General features: G+C 45.0%; 2 protein-coding genes across 2 annotated transcripts; one reads left to right on the top strand and one right to left on the bottom strand.

The window, feature by feature from the left end:
- Positions 1-2284: 2284 nt before the first annotated feature.
- Positions 2285-6549, top strand: LOC132571642 (uncharacterized). The gene is made up of 3 exons (XM_060238439.1): positions 2285-2412; positions 4537-4796; positions 5831-6549. The coding sequence occupies exons 1-3, from the start codon at positions 2285-2287 to the stop codon at positions 6547-6549; spliced, it is 1107 nt and encodes a 368-aa protein (XP_060094422.1).
- Positions 6550-10720: 4171 nt separating this feature from the next.
- LOC132571641 (zinc finger and SCAN domain-containing protein 29-like) lies at positions 10721-13717 on the bottom strand. The gene is made up of 5 exons (XM_060238438.1): positions 13423-13717; positions 12836-12922; positions 12449-12523; positions 11659-11733; positions 10721-11446 (listed from the first exon to the last, which is right to left on the bottom strand). Exons 1-5 carry the CDS (start codon positions 13715-13717, stop codon positions 10950-10952), a joined length of 1029 nt encoding a protein of 342 aa, XP_060094421.1. The 3' UTR covers positions 10721-10949.
- Between the last annotated feature and the right edge of the window lie 5890 nt (positions 13718-19607).

Here is a 19607-nt window from a genome sequence, read left to right as displayed (position 1 = left end):
TCTGGGGCCATTTTTCCTGAACTAAGACAAAACTGTGTGAGCCAGAGACTAAAAAACTTAGAACTAGATCACACTAATTGATCTGAGAGGAAGCATTGGTTGTTAAGAAGGTTTGTCTAAGATTAGGGAGTTGTGTTGTTCAGTCACACAGTTGAGTCCAGATGAAAGTTAGAGAGTCTCTTCTTAATACGAGAGTTATAACATTGGAAAATCGTTGGAGGGCCCTCAACCTGAAATTTAGAGGGATTAAGGGAGGGGCGGAAGAAAATATGGGCATTGCAACTTTCATTGCCAAATGGCTGGCTAGAGCATTACCTCAAGAAAATGGCGCGGCCCCTGCTATTATAAAAACCATGCGTCTGGGACCGTTAGCGTCGACGCCAAGTGGAAAGCCAAGAGATATACTGGTTCAGTTTGTGTACCCTACAACCAGAGCTAAGATACTGCAGGAAGCCAGGAAAAAAGGTGCTTTAAATTACGATGGACAAAAGGTGCTGGTACTGTTGGATCTGCCGGCTGAGGCTTTAGAAAAAAGGAAAAAGCTAAAATTCTTCGCCACCAAGCTGTATAACGAGAACATCCGATTCCGGTGAAGCCCTATTTCTGACATTCTAGTCTACAAGGGAGGTGCACTTTTTAAGGCATCGGACATAGAAACAGGACAACTGCTATTAGACAACCTGAACATCAAGCTGTCCAAAAGAGAAGAAGAAGATTTGCGCGCCTTCCTCCCTGTGTTGGAGGAACAACAAACCCCTGCCACGCCTTGAACCACTGACGTACTAAAAAGCAAGATTATAGTAACGACCTTCTGCCTGGTTTAATACAGATAGAATTACTGAAACCCTTATATGCCTTAATGTACCATAAGTTGTTTAAAAAATTTTTAGAGGATGTTTCTAAACTGATTACTATTAGTACCTTGAATTAGAGCTGGGTATACCTTGTATTTTAAAATTATAGCTAACAAATTTTTGTTCCCTGTAACCTTATAATTTTAAAGGAGATTTTGATTGGTCAAAACGGAGGAAGAAGATTTATGCGCCCTTTTTTTGCCGGCGTTGGAAGACCAGCAAACCCAGGCTGCAATTTGAATTACTGTAATGACATACGAGACCACAAGAGGGCAACAGCATCCTGACTGGTTTGAATGAGTTTAAAATAGATAGAAGTACTGAAGCCCTTATATGCTTTAATGTATTATAAGTTTTTAAAGTTTTTTTAGAGTGAGTTTTTTCAAATTGATTACTATTGACACCTTGAAATAGAGTTGGGTATATCTTGTAATTAAGAACTATAGCTAATGAATATTTGTTTCCTGTTTTTTATAATCTTAAAAGAAGTCTTGATTGATATGAGGGGTAAAATTAATTTAATATTTAATGGTTACAAAATTAATGAATTTGAAAAACGATACTATACAGGTAGACTGTATAGGTTAATGAAAACTCATTTACAATTTTGAAATAATAACTCAAAAGGTGACTACAGCTCAAAGGAAACTTATGTAAATAGTATGAGGTAAAATTAATTTATTGGTTTAATGATTAGAAAATTAATGATTTGAATACTGTTGGTAATAAGGTCGGTTTTGATGGTTAAAAACTGATACATTTATGTATTGTTGAAGTATAAAAATCTGTTGGTGACTGTTGAAATTCCATCTACAGTGTTTGAAGAATGGTTAATAAGGAAACTAAGCTATGTAAACAATTAAGTGCTCTTGTGTTATATTGGGTGCGTTCACACGGACCATTAAAAGCGGTTTTGTGTCACTCCAAATTGAAACGCTGAATATTGATTCGAATGTTGGCTCGTTCAAACAGGACCGCTAAAGCGGTTTGAACTCCACGGAAACGCGAAACTGATTTATCTAAAGCGTCAGGACCGTCCAGACTACTGGCGATGGACTGATCATGGAAGCGGGTTAGCCCCGCGATCATTTCGAGTTAGCTGTCCAGACCTCAAGAATTACACGCTTCCCTTACCCCACTCGCTTGCAGCGCATGCGCATGAGCTGAGATTTGATTCCGTTTTCTGTGCGTGAGTGATCAGACGCTCGAATGTATCCCGGGTTTCCTATTTTGCGCAAGCGCGGAGACATAGCCCAGGAGAACTTTGGCGGATGGATCCCGCTTTCTCATCAGGTCCCTCATACTTTGTCCACGGAGTGTCGAGAGCCCTTTTCCCGTTTCCTTTGGATCTATGCGCCGCAGTCTCTGCTGTCATTGCTCCTTCTAGATACTCTCAAATAATTCCCGCCAATTTTTTTCAACACGTTACAATGGATGCAGATATGGAGACATTGTCCGCGGTGATCAGCATGCTGGCGAGCGCCGCGGTTGTTCTCTCCACCTGCATTTCGTTTATTTCTCTGTACCCCTCTGGATCGAGAAATGCTAGACGGAGGAGGTCAGCCACTCTCGCAATAAATAATCGACGTCGTAGGAGACGTCTACATCAGCGTGCTCTCCAACGCTGTGTTAACAATATGTCTGTAGGACGCCTAGCGGAGATGACAGTTCACCGTAGATGGTGGGCATACCCACGTTCAACCGAGTGGTGGAGGGTGTTCGCGACTCATGTATGGGGGACTGAGCAGTGGGTGGAAAACTTCCGCATGTCCAGGTGATTTTCCCTGACCACAGGGGAGCAGCATTTTAGGGCAATTGTAGGTTTCAGTGGTGGAGCAAAAGTGCAGCTGATGGTTTTCTGATAATAGACATTGTTTCCACCAGGAGAAAATGGGGCATGTTTTTGCCAATTCACCTCTCCCACTATAGCCCCTGTTCCCCCCTGTTATTTCTGGTGGTCCTGAAGTATGATTTAAGGGCAGAAGTGGGGAAAGGCTTTTTAAGTTTTTGTTTTCATGAGACCTTTTCTGCACAGCTAATAGGATTGCACTGCACAAAAATGGTTTTATGAACTCGCTTGGATAAATGATTAGGTACTGTGGGCTATGCTACTGCACACAGCTTATTTTAAGTAGGATCTTATTATGCAATTTCTGTACCACTTAATGTGTCATGTGACTACTTCTGCTATGCTGCAGTTCTTTCTGGGGGTTCCATCCAGACTAATAAAATCCTGACTCGTTGGTTACTGAATGCCCAATTTTGTCAATTGTATTGGCTCACAATGTGGAATCTTTGACAAAGGTAGACTGTAAATAACATAAATTTTAAAAGTTCCTTTTTAAATTCAATTCTGGAAGCTTTGCTCAGATTATTTTTCTTATTTAGAATTTTTAAATCCCACCAGATTTCCTTGGACTCAAGCTGGCTAACAGTGCAACCACAACATGCAAGGACAACTCTTCCCCCTTCAATAGTGCATTAACAGATGCCCAGGCCTGGATAGCCCAGCCAAACCCCATCTCATTAAATCTCAGAAGCTAAGCAGGGCCCACTCCAGCAAGTACATGGCTGGAAGACCTCCTTGGAATACCAGGACTGGAGGCAGAGGTAGCAATAGAGCCATCTTTCTGAATATCCTCCATGTCCCAGCTGGAGTCCCCAGAAGTTGCCATGATTTCCAGGCATGCATGCACACACACACACACAAAAATGCAACCTCCCTCTCAAAAGAGTGCATTACCGGAGAAAAACAACAGAGATTTAGAAACACACATTGACTTAAAGACACACCACTGTTCTCCAAACACTCTCTGAGACAGAACTGTCTTTTGTGCCTTCTTAAATGTAGCCAGTGAAGGCTCTCTCTGTTCCCACTCTAGTAGGCTGCTCTGGATGATGATAGAGCTGCCAGAAAGAAAGCCCAGTCTAGCCATTCCTGTATACATATAAACTGTCTGTTTATGTCCTTGGGGAAGATGCCATGTTGTATGAGATGCTACAATTACCATATTGTATGAGATGCAACGGTTGTCTTTCTTTAAGATTTATCAGGGCTTTTTTTTTTTTGCAGGAATGCAATTCCGGATGGCTTGGCATCAGGAGGTGTAGCCTAATATGCAAATAAGTTCCTGCTGGGCTTTTTGTAGAAAAAGCCCTGTTTGAAACAATTGTGACATCAGGGGGTGTGGCCTAATATGCAAATAAGTTCCTTCTTTAAAAGAAAAAGCCCTGGAGGATGCTAACATGAAATCTGGGACTCAGTTAAGAGGGGACCCATTTGCCTCCAGCCTCTAAATGGGAGTTCTTGCAGGTATAATGCTGCCCTCAGTCCACCTCCCTCTTCCATGCTCTCTTTGGGCTGTTTCCTGTTGCCAAAGCAGGCGGCCTGCTGGCCTCTGCCTTTCAAGTGTCAACATCCCCTAGCTAGCAGAGATAGCCAAACACTTGCTAATGAGATCGAACAGATGGGTAGAGGTGAAATACTGAGAAGCCTGCAGCTGGCGCAGGAAGCAAGGCCTCTGGACTCCTTTCAGCACTCTGCGAGCCTTCCAATCAAAGAAGGTGTGCTGGATTCATTAATGGGAACCAAGTTTCCCAGGCAAGGGCTGGCAACAATTCCAAAGGGTGGCTGAAAGTAGACCCACAAGTGACTATGCTGACAAATGCGATTACTTTGCAGGGACACCTTCAACTGGCTAGTCGAGCAGCTGAGACCAACTTTGGAGCGGCAAAGCACAGAGATGCGTGAGCCGGTGCCTGTGGATGAGAGGGTGGCCATCGCTGTTTGGTGGCTGGCAAACACTACAAGTTACAGGCTTGTGGCCAATCAATTCGGCATTGCACGGTCCACGGTGGCGGGCATTGTGGTGGAGGTTACCCTGGCCACGGAGCAGGAGCTTCTAACTCGTGCAGTTTACCTAGGACCATATCAGAGGGTAGGTGGGTGGACTCCTCTGGGAATGATGAATTGGTCGCCTTTGCTGCAGATGGTTTTTTTTTTTTTTTTAATATGTCTGATGTGGACTAGAGGCATCGCAGCGTGCTGCTTAAAATTCCATGTTTCAACAGCATGTGTGATGCACAAAAATGTGCTGCATTGAAATGGGAGGATGAGCTGTAGGGACGAGATGCAAGGATGTCTGCGTATCACTGTCCTTACTGCATCTATGGGAGCATCAACCATCCCTCAAAATCTCATTCCTAGCCCTGTATGGACTCCAAAAAAAATGCAGAAACCAACTGGCCATGACCTAGATTGTTCAATATGGACTCGCCCAATGCATTTTTCAGAGAGGTACAATGTGAGCAACCCCCACCTTGTCTGCTGCCCCCAGCTTAGTTTCATTGTTTTGGGTTATCCAGATGTTGTGTGTCAGATAGTGCGTGGAAGTTCCGCGGTTGAGTGTGCTGATAAGAGCAGCCTCGAGGAAAAAATCTACAAAGACACAGTCTCAGTAAGCCAGTTGAAACAGTTGTATTGGGTTGAGCAAAAGAGTGGTTAAAGGCAGTTCCAAAGTAGTCAGTGCACAGTTAGACAGTCCAGCCAGTAGAGAAGTACAGAGTCACAAGTCCAAAGATTAGTCTACACATACCAGGGTCATTGCCATCATCAATCAAACGGACAGAGTTTCAGTCTGTAATCAAATAGCTCTCCACGTCTCCAACACTCCTTCCTCTCCATCCACCCAAGGTGCGAGCGCGAAGTCTAAGGACTAGGCTGCTGGTTCTTATGGTAGAGCTGGCCTATCAAGTTACACCCCACTTAACTAGCTTCACATGCCTCTCATTAGCTAGTATAGTTGGAGTTACATAATGTTGCATCAGCAGTTTTCTTCTTAAAGTGCCTGATGCTGTCATTGTGTGAGTGGCCAGCGATTTTGTCCCATTGCTTCAAGTATCCCTCCCTTTGTCCTGGATATCTCATTGCTCAGTCTGATAATTAAATGCATGTTTTCTCATCCTCTCTTCTACAGAACAGATCAGGCGGGGATTCTCCAGGTTGGGATTCCCGTGGTGCATTGCGGCGCTGGATGGATGTCATGTGGCTATCCGGGCACCAGCGGGGCAAGCGGATGAATACATCAATAGGAAGCATTTCTTCTCCATAATTTTGCAGGCCACGGTGGACCACACGGGTCGTTTCACTGATGTGGTGATTGGGTATAGTGGGAAGTGCCACGACGCCTATGTGCTGCGTAGCTCAAATCTAATTGATTTGATGGACGCAGGTGAGTGGGTGCCCGGAAACCCAACACTTACAATAGAGGGACTTCAGGTTCCACCACTCATTCTGGGTGATGCAGCCTACCCCATTCGTCATTGGCTGATGACCCCGTACACTGGTCACCTCTCCCCCGAGCAGGCACGATACAACATTGCTCACAGCAGATCTCGTTGTGTGGTGGAACGTGCCTTTGGTCGCTTGAAGGCACGTTGGCGGTGCTTGCTTTCCGAACTTCCGGTGGAACTTCGGAATGTCAATGCGATTGTTGCTTCCTGTGTGATTCTGCACAACTTGTGTGATGCCAGAGGTTATGAAGCCCCCATCCTCCCATTGAATGACCCACCTGTGGTTGTGCCTGATGAAGAGGAAGAGGATGATGACAATGTTGATGAAAGGCAGCGTGATGAGGGCAGAGAGGTTCGTTCCGCGCTGACAAGACATCTGCAGCGTGTTGGAAGAGTCGCCTGATTTCTCACAACGAACACGTTCTAGGCTTTCCGCAGAGTGGCTGGTGGTGTTGCTTCTTCCATTTGTTGGGTGACTTGGTAAAATTGTGTTATGTGCCAATGTGATTGCTGACCAGTGTGGGCTGCATGTTTCAATCAAAGATGATGGCTCAAGCCGTTGTTGTTCAATGCTAATCATGCCTTATTAAAAGCAGCATTTGGTGTGTGCACTCTCTCTGTTTTCATTTCAGCGTAAAAATCGATTTATGCATTGCAAACCACAAACAAACCCCAGTTTTACCCTGGGAGAAATTCTGTCTGCATAATGGAGATCACTGCTAACTGCATGAGATCCCAACACCCTATTTCGCGTGTGGAGAGTCTAACTGCTATGTCAACCCTATTAGCGCCATGGTACAGCTGTGTTGGTACTTCTCAAATGCCTTTGAGCTGCTAAAGGGACATCCGCAATGTTATCCTATTGCTGGAAACCTGAGGGGGAGCTGTTATAGCGCTGGCCACGTTCCATGTTCACTACTTTTAAAAAGCTGGTAAGGCATTTGTTCCAAGGCGGAGACATCAAGCTAGAGGGGAGCCGAGGATCCACGTTACATTTTTTGGCGTTTTGTACTTAGGGGCTTCGATTGGCGCACAATGCTGTGGACCATGTTTTCTCCTTGCAGTCTCTTCCGGTGGCGCGCAGTTGCACGTTGACCAATGGTAGACGCTGACCCGCGCGTGCGCTCTCTATCGGGCCCATTTTTATTGTACTCCGCCATGGAGAAGAAGAGGATAGGCGTCTACTGGCAGAAGCGAGAGATTAGGCGGATGCTGAGAGCTCTGTACCGGATTAATGCCGGCGAGAGAGTTATGCCTTCCTCTACTCAAGAATCCCTCTCAGTATTCAGGAAGGTGGCCGTAATCCTCTCCGGCAAGGGCCATGATAGGACTGCCGAGCAGGTGCGGGAGAAATTCAAAAGGCTTAAGGCCACCTTCTTTGATACTCTGGAGGACTGGGGCTGCATTCCTCCGATGGAGGGCAGGCCACCATACTTCGATCTGCTGCACTGCCTCTGGGAGCAAGGTGGAAAGCCAGGATGGCGTGAGCGCCGCACTCCTCGTGAGTAAAGCCCAAAATTTTTTTCACCTACGCAATCCTCCTTGGTCACGATGTGAGCAATGTGCGGCTGCTCTTCCAAAACCCCTGCCGATGTATGTATCTCCTCGCAAAGCGGCTAATCCGGCCACTAAACTCTGTGTCCTGGAGGTGGCATAGAATTAACATTCTCGCTTTTAAAACGCACAGGATACAAGAGACCGAAAAGGAGGTCTTCCTTTGAAGCTGCATCTGGAGGTTCACGGGAATATGCCTGCAGCCGTTTAGAGGAGTCTGAAGGTGAGGGACCCTGCCTGGAAATTGCCTTCCTGAGGAATTAGCCTCTGTATGCTCAGACCACTTAAGGTTGATATTGCACTTTCTCTTTCTGTGCTTTAGGCATTGTGCTGGTGAGCAGCTCTGAGTCTTCCTTGTCCTCAATTCTGCCTGAGGGGGAAGGTGAGCTTATTTCGGGGTTGTGCTGCCTGTGGTTACACCTTTTCGGTTCACTACTGCTCTCATCAGCTTGGGATGTTTTGCCATCACCAAACCTCCATGGTGATCTCGCCAAACATCCCAATGTGCTGCTTGGTGAAGAATAGCGTTCTATATGGCCGAGGACCTGCCTACCTAAGGGACCGTCTCTCCCCGTATGAACCCCAGAGGGCACTGAGGTCAGCAAGTAAAAACAAAATGACCATCCCTGGGCCGAGAGAGGCCAGGCTCCAAAGCACCAGGGTGCGAGCCTTTTCAGTTGCGGCACCTGCACTGTGGAACCAGCTCCCGGAGGAGGTGCGGGCCCTGCGGAACCTCGACCAGTTCCGCAGGGCCTGCAAGACTGCCCTTTTTAGACGCGCCTATAATGATACGGACTGCTGAGTTGCAATGAACGAAGAACCGCCATCTTTAACACCATTTAAATTGGCAGAATCAGCGCCAGAACAGCTATTACTGCCAGATATATATATAATGTAATGTAAATTAAGTATTTTAATTGAATTAACGGGTTTTTATGTGTAATTTTAATTGTTAATCTAATGTTTTACTATTTATGTTAATATATTATTTACTGTTAGCCGCCCTGAGCTGCTTTGCGGGGAGGGCGGGGTAGAAATAAAATTTATTATTATTATTATTATTGTGAGAGAAGCGTGACACTACTCCCCCCCCCTCCCTCTCTAACTTTTAGAGTCTGCGGTGGAAGCTGGAGATACAGGCAAGGACAATGCTGACCTTCCTATCGATGTCAGTTCTGCCCAGGAGTCAGATGGTGGTGAGTGGTCCCAAGAACCAATGTCGAGATATAAGAGAATTGAATGTGAGGGTGGCAGGGTAGGGATGCTTGGAGTCTTGGAGTAGATGAGGGAGGAAGGCGGTGGGGATGCCTGAGGGTAAACTGGGAGGGGAGGAGGCGGGAAAGGAAGGGGGTTTGGCCAGTTGACTGCATAAGAAGGAGGAGTGAGTGATTGATGCAGTTCCTACAAATCTGGTTGATGCAGTGGGATGATGACGGCCTACATGGTTTACTCGGCTTACCTGAATTAAGATGAAACTAGCAGGGAGGGGTGATCTTGGAGAGACAAGGTACATATGAACATATGAAGCTGCCTTATACTGAATCAGACCTTTGGTCCATCAAAGTCAGTATTGTCTTCTCAGACTGGCAGCGGCTCTCCAGGGTCTCAAGCTGAGGTTTTTCACACCTATTTGCCTGGACCCTTTTTTGGAGATGCCAGGGATTGAACCTGGGACCTTCTGCTTCCCAAGCAGATGCTCTACCACTGAGCCACCGTCCCTCCCCACAGTGCATGGAAATGCAAGGCTTCATAGATCCACGTCATAATTAAATCAATAAGTGGGGGAAGAGGGGTGGGCAGGGAGGAGGGGGAGAGGAGGGATGGAAGAAGGGGAGGCGGTGAAGAAGGAATGAGGGAGGGAGGAAAGGATGGAATACAGGGGAAGGGAGGGTGCTGGAAGTGAGGAGGGTAGGAGGGGGGCAGTTAGGTGTGCAGGGGAGGGAGTGCAGAGCAAGGGATGGATGTAGGGATAGTTGGAGGGGTGGGACATCGCTTGAGGGTGCTGTGGGAAGATACATTGGAGGGAATGAAGAAAGGAAGAGAGGTGGTAATCTTGGGTCAAGGGCAGGGAGGAACACACGGGAGTGAAGGATTGGGGGGTGCTGGATCAGGTGGAGAAGGAGAGAGGGGTGCCCAGAGGGAGAGAATGCAGTGCGCCTGGAGGAGTGAGTTCAGGGTGTGCTGCAGCGGCGCGCCTCGCATATTGCACACACCCTCTGCAGTCCTTTCCCCCAAACCACCACAGATTGTACTTTCAGAGGCCGAAAGCAGTGCAGGGAGGCCGGCTGCTAGTGCTGAGAACGTGGCGGTCGAGGGCATTGTGGAGCGTCTATCCAGGATTGAGATCCGTATGGGCAATTTAGAGAGTGCAAGTAAGTTTGACCTTTCCCTTGAATTCTCCCCAATACGCAAATCCCGCAGCTTGTACTGGCTCTGATGGTTACACATTAACCTGAGTATGCATTCAACTGTCCTGTGCATTGCGATTTTGGTCCCTGCCTAACGTCCCTTTCCATGCTCTCCTTTTTGCAGTGAAACGTCACGATTACAGATTGAACTTCATCCAGAGAGGAATGAAGCGACTCCACCTGCGTAAAACTTATGAAAGGGTGGAGAGGACACAGCAGTTGCAGCAAGGTGGTGTGTGTGCCGCGGGAGGCGCACAAGGTGATGAGCAAAGTGAGGAGGTTGAAGAGGAAGAGGGGGATGTGGTTGAGGTGTTGGTGGAGGGTGATGCAGCGAGAAGGGATAAATCCGGAGAGGCAGCAGTGGAGGGTCTTGTGACACAGGAAGAGGAGGTTGAGCCTGCAGTGCAGGAGGTGGTTGGTGAAAGTTCTTGCAACCACTGACCTGGCTTGTTATCACATAGGTCCAAACCACCCACATATTGAGGGATTTCTCAGTTCTCCCTTTTTGCAGTGTAAGTTTTGATAATGTTTGTTGTTGTGGTGGGTGAGTTCTGTTATTGTTATTGTACCGCATCACATTTTTTTGAAAAGAACACCAATAAAGGATACAGATTGCAAAGAAATAAGGCACACTTTATTTTCTTAGCACAACAAGGAACACCTAAATGTGCATCCAGCTGCAATGCAATACCAACAGCTCAAAGTCAAAATAACCACGTTCTGCATGATTTACACTTAGCAATGCACGTGATGGTGGGTGGTGGGTTCATAACGTTAACGATTCTGTGAAAACTATCCCCACGCTGGCCCCTAACATGTCTGCATGCAGGTTTGTGCGCCCCTACTTTGTTGGAGTGTATGCATTCCTCCTCTTAGGCTGGCGCCTCACTCTATGACTGGTGCCTGGGTTGGGGGCCACTGCATCGTTGCAATGCACACCACCACCAATGTCTCCGTCCCCACCTATGGCAGGCAAAGTTGACTTCTCAGCTGCCATTGTGTCACTCCCCGAAAAGCTTAACTGCCGAGCTGCCATCAACTGCACAAGTGGGACTAGTGTTTTAGAGATGTCACTGAGGGATGTTGCGGCAGCCTTCATAAACCCCTGCATGGACTCCCTAGATACATCTTCCGCATGCCTGGACGCCCGCAGTTCTTCAAGCAGTTCCTGATGTTCCTCCCTAGCACTCTGCATCAGAGCTCTGTTCTCACGGGAGGCTTCTTTTGCCAGGTTCTCTCCCACCTTCTGGAGAGCGGAGACTCTCTTCTTTCTCGCTCTCATGACCGCCAAACGTGTCCGGGGAGTCAGCTCTGACATAAGAGTGCCTGGCGGTATATCTGGAAAGAATTTCAGAACATGAAAGGTGGCGCAGCTACCGTGCCCCAAACGTCATGTCATGTTCCATCAATTGTCCATGGAGCAGTGTTTGGGGAACCCCTAGTTCTACCCATCCATCCACCAGGATTGCACACAAAGGTCAGCACACATGGAAAGTGAACCCACACAGTTTACAAGCGGCACGACTGATAGCTGAAACCATGATACCTACTGTCAGGGTCCCTCTCTTCTCCACAGGAAGAGTTCTTTGACGGAGTGCTTGGCGCTGCTTGGCTGTCACCACCATCTAGGTGAAGTAAAAGAAACAAGCACAGCGGCTGAACATGTACTTCCCATGTTCAATCACCCAAAGAGAGGTATCTACATTATATTGCTAGAAATATCAGGCACCAGTTCAGTCATCTATACACCAAAGTGCTGGTGAAGCTCTTCCTTAAAGGAGGGCGATGAAAGCCTGGTTGGCAGGAAGGTTTGAAGATGCTCAGTGTGCAAATGTCAAAAGACAGCTGTAAGGAAGGGGGTTTGACTGACAGAGGCATCAATCACGCACACACAGGAATGTAGCTGCAAGCCATTTTCCAGGAAATTACCTTCTGTATTTCTCCAGCTCAAACAAATAAGGACAGGCCACAAGTTTGCTGAAGGTGCTCTGATGGTGGGTCAGCCAACATGCAGCTGCTTGTAGGGGAGACCCCACGAATGCCTCACGTGCATCTCAGTGGCGTAGTTTGAGGACAATGACGATGGGCTCCCTATCACCACAAATGCCTCTTAAATAAACCGCCCCACCACCCCACGCTTGCAATGGGAAGAATCGTGGCTGGACGCAGATGGGAAAGGGGCTTCTGGAATCTTGAACATGAAATGATAAACTGCCCCCCCCCCCTCATAAAGGAGCGTCCCTTTCCCCATGCAGAAATCAAAGTGCTTCCATTCAGATTCTGCCTTTGATGTTACTCAATGGGGGTGCAATACAGGACCTCAATGATAAATATTCTCACCTCCTTCTCGCCCCTCGCCTGAACGCATCTCTTCTTCCTCTGTCACCTCTGTCAGATGCAGTGTCACCGTGCCCTCTTATGAGGAGAATAAAAGTTTCGTCAAAACCAGCAAGTGGAGGAGGCAAAGCTCAGCATGATCCCTTCCTATGTAACAACTCCCCATATCCTATCTATAGATTTGGGGAACCCCCCTCTCTTCCCATTCGCCCCTGCACTAATTTTTTTTTCTAAAAAAACACTATCCCGACGCTCCCAAATGGCCACAGGCATGAGGCGTTTGCATAATCCCCTTTTGCAATGCGGAAGCAGCAGCATTTTGTTTATTTTCAAATCTCTTCACAAGCCTGTGAACCGCAGAACCAAGGTAAGTGAGTCAGGACACCCTACCTGACATGGGGAGATGATCTATTTGGGTCTCATCATCATCTTCATCTTCCACATCCCCTCCTGTATGTCCTCCAGCTGACAAGGCATCTGGCAAAGTTGAGCAATGGGTAAGCTGCATTAGAAGCCGAAGCATTCCTCATATAACATCAAGGCAGCACAGTTGTTTAACACGCACACACATGTGTTGATGCAATGAAGGCAAGGAACACCAAGCACGCTCGCTTAATCCAGGGCAACCTCATCCCCCTGCCTTGTGTTCTGGGAAATGCATTCAAGGAAGGGAGGGAGGAAGGAAGGAAGGAAGGAAGGAAGGAAGGAAGGAAGGAAGGAAGGAAGGAAGGAAGGGAAAAGGGAGGGAGGGAGAAAGGAAGGGAGGAAGGAAGGTAGGGAGGGAGGGGGAGGGAGGAAGGGAGGAAGGAAGGAACGAAGCAAGGAAGGAAGGGACGGGGAAAGGGAGGAAGGAAGGGAGGGAGGAAGGAAGGAAGGAACGAAGGAAGGAAACAAGGAAGGGAGGGAGGGAGGCAGCCATTCCTCCTTATTTCATGAACCCAGTAGTCTATCGAGGCACATGGCCGCCGAGAACTCACCAATCTCGCTTGTCTCTGCCTCCGAGAACAGCACAATAAACTGGGAGGGCTCATCCCCATGGTCACCCGAGGACTGAGAGTTAGGCCGCCTCCGCTTTGTGGTCTGCGTGACTCTGCAGGGACGAATGTCCACATCGCCATGTAGAATCTTGTCCAATTCATCGAAATATGGGCAGGTCTTCCTATCAGAACCGGATTTCGCGCTTGCTGCAACCACCTTCCGATACTCAGAACGAAGGCTTTTCATCTTTGTCCGGCACTCGACCGCCGTTCGCCCATGCCCTCTCGCCACCATCCCCTTTGCCACCTCTTCATAGACATCCAGATTCCTGTGGGACTGTCTTAGAAGCCGCTGAACCCGGCTCTCCCCCCACAGTGAAATCAAATCCAAAGTCTCCTCTCTGCACCACGATAAACCTCTAACCCCAGACATGTTCTCCGTCACTGCCACCCTGTGCCGTCGCTTCCTCAAAAACGCGGGTAAAGGTCAATTGAATTTGGCGGGTTTAAAGTAGTGCCGGCAGGAAGACGCTCGCGCGGTAACGTCTCCGGACTACTTAACACCTCAGCTATCATGCTTGTTCAGCAACACACGTCATTATTGTATTGTAAGCTATAATAACGAGCTGATTAACATCGTGCAGACATTAATCAGCTTTCTATATGGATGATGTTTCTTTGAAATGCTACCTCCGAACCACGGTCATTTCAAAACACAGGACCGTTACGGCTTCGGCTGGGCGGGAAGCTGACGAAAGGGACGTATCCCGCTTTAACTTTCCAGATAGGAGGAAACCCGATATTATGCCGCAGCAGTGGAAAAGGACCGGACTTTATGCGCTCTCAAATTAACGCGGCATCGATCCAGGGCAATACGGGATGACCACCGGTCGCGAACGATTGCCAGATGTGGACGTATGGATGAACATGTATAATCCGGAAGTGAGAAGTGGCTGTGCCGCTACTAATGGTCCGTGTGAACGCACCCATTGAGTACTTTATATCCATAAAACATTGGATTTAATCTTTTTGGGAAAGCAAAAAAAGTGGAATCAATTCTGTTGGCCATTGACGCGGAGAAGGCCTTAGATAAGGTGGAGGTCCCTTATTTACTTACTTTACTACAGCATATGGGCTTTGGTCCAAAATTCTTAACCTCCATTGAATCCCTATATGCCAAACCAAAAGCACAAATTTATGTGAATAATTATAGATCAAAAGATTTTAATTTATATAGGGGTACAAGGCAAGGGTGTCCCTTGTCACCCATTTTATTTGCACTCTCCATAGAACCATTGGCTTTTGCTGTACGGAATGAGACATTAATAAGTGGTATTACAGTAGGAAAAGAGGAGCATAAATTAAGTCTGTTTGCAGATGATGCTGTATTTTATCTCACTAACCCCTTTCAGTCGATTACTTCACTACTTCATCATATCAAAAAATTTAGTGCGATATCTGGTTTTATTATCAATGACACAAAATCTGAATTGTACCCTATTTTTTTGTCCCCAACTTCCAAATTAGAATTATCAAATGCTTTTCCTTTCAAATGGGTTCAAAAATCTATTCGACACTTGGGCATCCAAATACCATTAAACCTGCAGGATCTCCATGCAGTCAATTATAAACTAATAGATAACTCTATTAAAACACATCTAGAAAAATGGAATAAACTCAATCTAACCTTATTAGAAAAAATTGACACGATTAAAACCTTCGTTCTGCCTAAATATTTGTTTTTATTCTATAATCTACCGTGCTATATTACACCCAAAGAATTCAGAGACAGACAAAATATCTTTTCCAAATTTTTATGGTCACATAAAAGACCAAGATTTCAGTTTAAATTAATGACGAGGCCAACAAAACAGGGGGGATTGAGCTTGCCAAACTTAGAGGCTTACTACTTAGCTGCCAACTTAAAAAATATATTATGTTACGCAGTGAAAGATTGTGACAAAGCTTGGGTAAAAATTGAAGCATCCTATTTAGCAGGGGACCACTTATGGGAAGCTATTTGGAATACACCAAATGATAGACACTTTAGTGCTGATGACAATCCCTATTTATCCTTAACATTGAAAATCTGGGATAAACATAAAAAAACTCTAATACCATCCATCTCACCGATGGAAAGTTTCTTGGGACAAGCATGGTTTAAACCAGGCCGCGAAACTAAGGACTTTAAAGTTTGGAGAGATGCTGGTATATACCAATTTCGAGACATCATTAAAAATAAACAAATGCTAACTAAAACACAATTGGAAACTCTATATAAAATATCGATCCCATGGTTCCGGTACCAGCAACTGCATTATATCTTGCATAACCCCAGGATTACAGATGTAATTGACAGGTCATTAACAACCTTTGAAAACCTGTTGAGAAGGAATCCAAAGCAAGCTAAAACTTTAACATCAACTATTTATAACCTGCTCAATGCTAAAGATTGGTCCGCAACTACAAGCCAGCAGAAAGCCTGGGAGAAGGATTGTGGCATATTATTTACTTTAGAACAATGGCAGACCATTTGGGAATCTCCACTCTATACCACATATTCATTAAATTTGAAACTCCAAAATTATAAATTATTTTCACGGTGGTATTTGACACCTAAACAACTTTTTTTTATCACATATAAAGCCTACCCCTCAGTGTTGGAAGAAATGCAAGCAGGAAGGGTCATTTTTTGCATTGTTGGTGGCTGTGCCCGGAAATTAATAAATTTTGGAATGAAATTAAACCCATAATAGATAACATCATAGAGGGTGATATCCCCTTTACTCCAGAATCCTTTCTTTTAAATTACTGGCCTAATATGAAACTTTCTCAGTTAAAAAAAGAACTGGCAACGCTTCTATTGATGGCAGCCAAGCTTTTGATAGCCCAGTATTGGAAGCGAAATGTGTCTCCCAACAAACAGCAATGGATGTCCAAAGTATGGGAAGTAGCAGCTTTAGACAAATTAGCCATACAAATAAGGGTACTTGATATACAGCAGAAGAACAATAATTTTGTTGAGAAATGGTTCCCCTTTTTTATTTTATAAATTCAGAAGAAGACTTTGAAAAGCATATTCCAACGAAATATATTAATTTCTCGTACTATTGAAAAATCTTTTCTAAATCCCATGCTATATAATGAATGAGAATTTATTGGAAATAAGGATGATAGATGCAACATTGTGAAATGATAGAAACTCTAGAGGTGCTCTGCTCAATGATAATTAGGCCATGAATATAGTCTGTGTATTGTATTGTAATTGTCTTGTCGTTGAGTGTGTATTAAGGTTGTTGGTTATATTTGAAAAATTAATAAAAAATTTAAAGTTTAAAAAAAAAAATATCCCAAGATCTTAGAAATCTCTTGCTGAATCATCTGCCAAAACATTTTAGCTCTTTCACAAGTCCACCACATATAGTAGAAAGAACCTTCATACTTTTTACATTTCCAACATCTGTCTGGCATCTTGTTATTCATCTTTGCTAGTTTTTTTAAGAGTCATATACCATCTATACATCATCTTAAAACAGTTTTCTTTAATACTTTGACATGTTGAAAGTTTCATAGAGTTCTTCCACAAATATTCCCAAGTTTCCATCTGTATTTCTTTATTTACATTAATTGCCCATTTAATCATTTGAGATTTCACTACTTCATCTTCTGTAGACCATTGTAGAAGTAATTTATATACTTTTGAAATTAATTTATCATTGTCTCCAAACAGAACTTTTTCCATTTCTGTTTGCTGTTTCCTTATTCCTTCAGTTTTAATATCATTCTCCACCAAGCTCTTTATTTGTTGCATTTGGAACCAATCATAGTTATGATTCAACTCTTCAGCAGTTTTCAGTTCTATTTTGCCACTTTGTATTTTTAATAATTGATTATATGACAACCACTCTTCTTCGCCTATCTCAGCCGTTATTTTTATTACTTCAGCTGGCACTATCCATAAGGGTCTTCTCTCATCTCCATATTTCTTGTATTTCATCCATGTATTTAATAAATTATTCCTTATATAATGGTGAGAGAAAAAACCATCCATCTTCTTTTTTCCATAATACAAATACGCGTGCCAGCCAAATTTATTTCCGTGACCTTCAGTTGGAAGGCAACAGTCAGAATTTAAATCTCCACAGCCACAAAGCATGCTATGGGACCTCGGTCCAGTCACACACTCAGGCTACGTTATGGGAGGGAAAGGGGGGGGGCAGGAGTATTTCCTTTCATACAGGATTTCCACAGCTTGTCGCAGTGAAGCAGTTCACAACATCTTTCGTCCAAGAGTCAAGACTATGACGATAGGGAATGGACGCCTGAAAGCAGAGCTCCTTACTTACCCCTGCCAAATCCACTTAAGCAAGCGCCCAGCGTTGTTGTTTGTTTTCTTTTTTTTCTTTAATTAGTATGGGAACAGTAGATGGTCAAAAGCCCAGATCAAAAAGAAATTCAAGGAACTCTGTTAAAGACTATTTTCCAAAAAAGCCCAAGGCTAAGGCCTCAGGAAAAGCAAGCAGCCCTGCAAGCAAGATGGCGTCGGAAGGAGGGGAAAACACAGCAGCAGACCTAGCTTCATTTCGTTCTGAGGTAATGGAGGCTTTTCAAAAACTGGAACAAAATATGACTGATAAAATATCTGCCATGATCCAGCCCCTTTCTGCTCAATTGGAGGGTTTCAAAACGTCCTTAGAGAAGGTGGCAGAGACGGCAGATTCTGCTTTTAACATGGCAAGTGCTGTGCAGGAGGACTCTCAGTATTTTTATAAAAGAGATGAATGGGCCACTGATAAAATTATTGCACTTGAGAACCAACTGAAATTGGGGAATGTTAAAATTCGTGGGCTCCCCGAGAATTCTGCCTCCCCCTCTGATTTAAAAACTCTTATAGTCTCCTGGTTATCGAAGGCATTGGGTTTTTCTGACTCTGATCTCTGTGCCCTGGAAACAGTATATAGAATTGGCCCATTGCGCAGACAGAAAACTTCGTTGCCTAGGGACATTTTAGTCCGTTTCTCTTCTGCCTCAGTGAAATCCAAGTTGCTGCAAAAAGCCCGGGCTATAAATCCTCTTCTGCTAGGAGATTACAACGTCCAAATTCTACAGGATTTGTCTTCTGAAACCTTGCAAAGGCGGAAAAATTTGAAGCCAATTATAGAAATCCTGAACAGGGAAAACATCAGATATCGATGGGTTGCTTCGTACAAGCTGCAAGTTACAGTGCAGGATCAGTCATTTGTAGCTGCAGATCTCGACTCAGGCCTATGCATGCTCCGCGATATGAATCTTCCTGTTCCCACCGGCCTTCTGGAAGCAGCCTCACATGTTCATTCAATAACTTCAGACACTAGATGGCGTCGTGTGCCTTTGAACCGTCCTGATCGGCCTGTTTCTTCTAGAAGCTAAATGCTGGAACTGTTGCTATGCAGAAATCTCCCCCCCCCCTTTTTTTTTTTTTTTTTTTGTTGAAGATTCCTGGCGTCCTTTTCCCCCTGACATATAAGCTTTGCCTACCGAACTGCTGACTTATAAGCTTTGCCTACGTGGTGCTTATGAAGCAGTGTTTATATATGAAATTGGGGGGTTCCCCCCCCTTTCCCCCCCCCCCCTTGTTATTTATATTTTTTTGAAAGCAATGTTATGAATGTGAGGGAGTTATTAATTTAAATCAACTCATTAAAGGAAATCTTCTTGGTTGATTGGGTATGCATGATTGGAAGAGTGGAGTGACTTGGAATATATGGTTTAAAAAGTAAGTGGAAGTAGGTGTTTGAATGGGGAGGCTGGGTGACGAGAGAGGGTGTGGGAGTGAGTGAGAGAGTGAGAGAGAGTGAGAGGGGGGGTAGATCTGAGTGAGAAACTTGAATAGTATGATCAGGGCTTTATATCAATATATTTCTTTCTACTGTGAGTTAATGAAGTGTCAGGTCCTTTTCCCTTCCTTTGTGAATTCTTGAATGGAAATGAGTGTGTGAGACAGAGGGTTGGTAGGGAATGTATGTGTGCGTCAGTTTGTGCCGTATGATATTATGAGGGTTTGGAAATTTGTTTCCCTTACTATCACATCTCCCTACATAGGCTTATAAGAGGCTGAAGGATAGTTGGTGGGGAGTGTTTGGGGAGATCAGTATTTAATAGTGTTCACAATTCTGTTTAAAGTTTCATTGTATTTTTATCATAGT

This window comes from Heteronotia binoei, chromosome 5, assembly GCF_032191835.1.
Source record: "Heteronotia binoei isolate CCM8104 ecotype False Entrance Well chromosome 5, APGP_CSIRO_Hbin_v1, whole genome shotgun sequence".
Taxonomy (NCBI): domain Eukaryota; kingdom Metazoa; phylum Chordata; class Lepidosauria; order Squamata; family Gekkonidae; genus Heteronotia; species Heteronotia binoei.
Note: the sequence above shows the minus strand (reverse complement) of the source record. Positions and strands in the feature narration are given on the sequence as shown.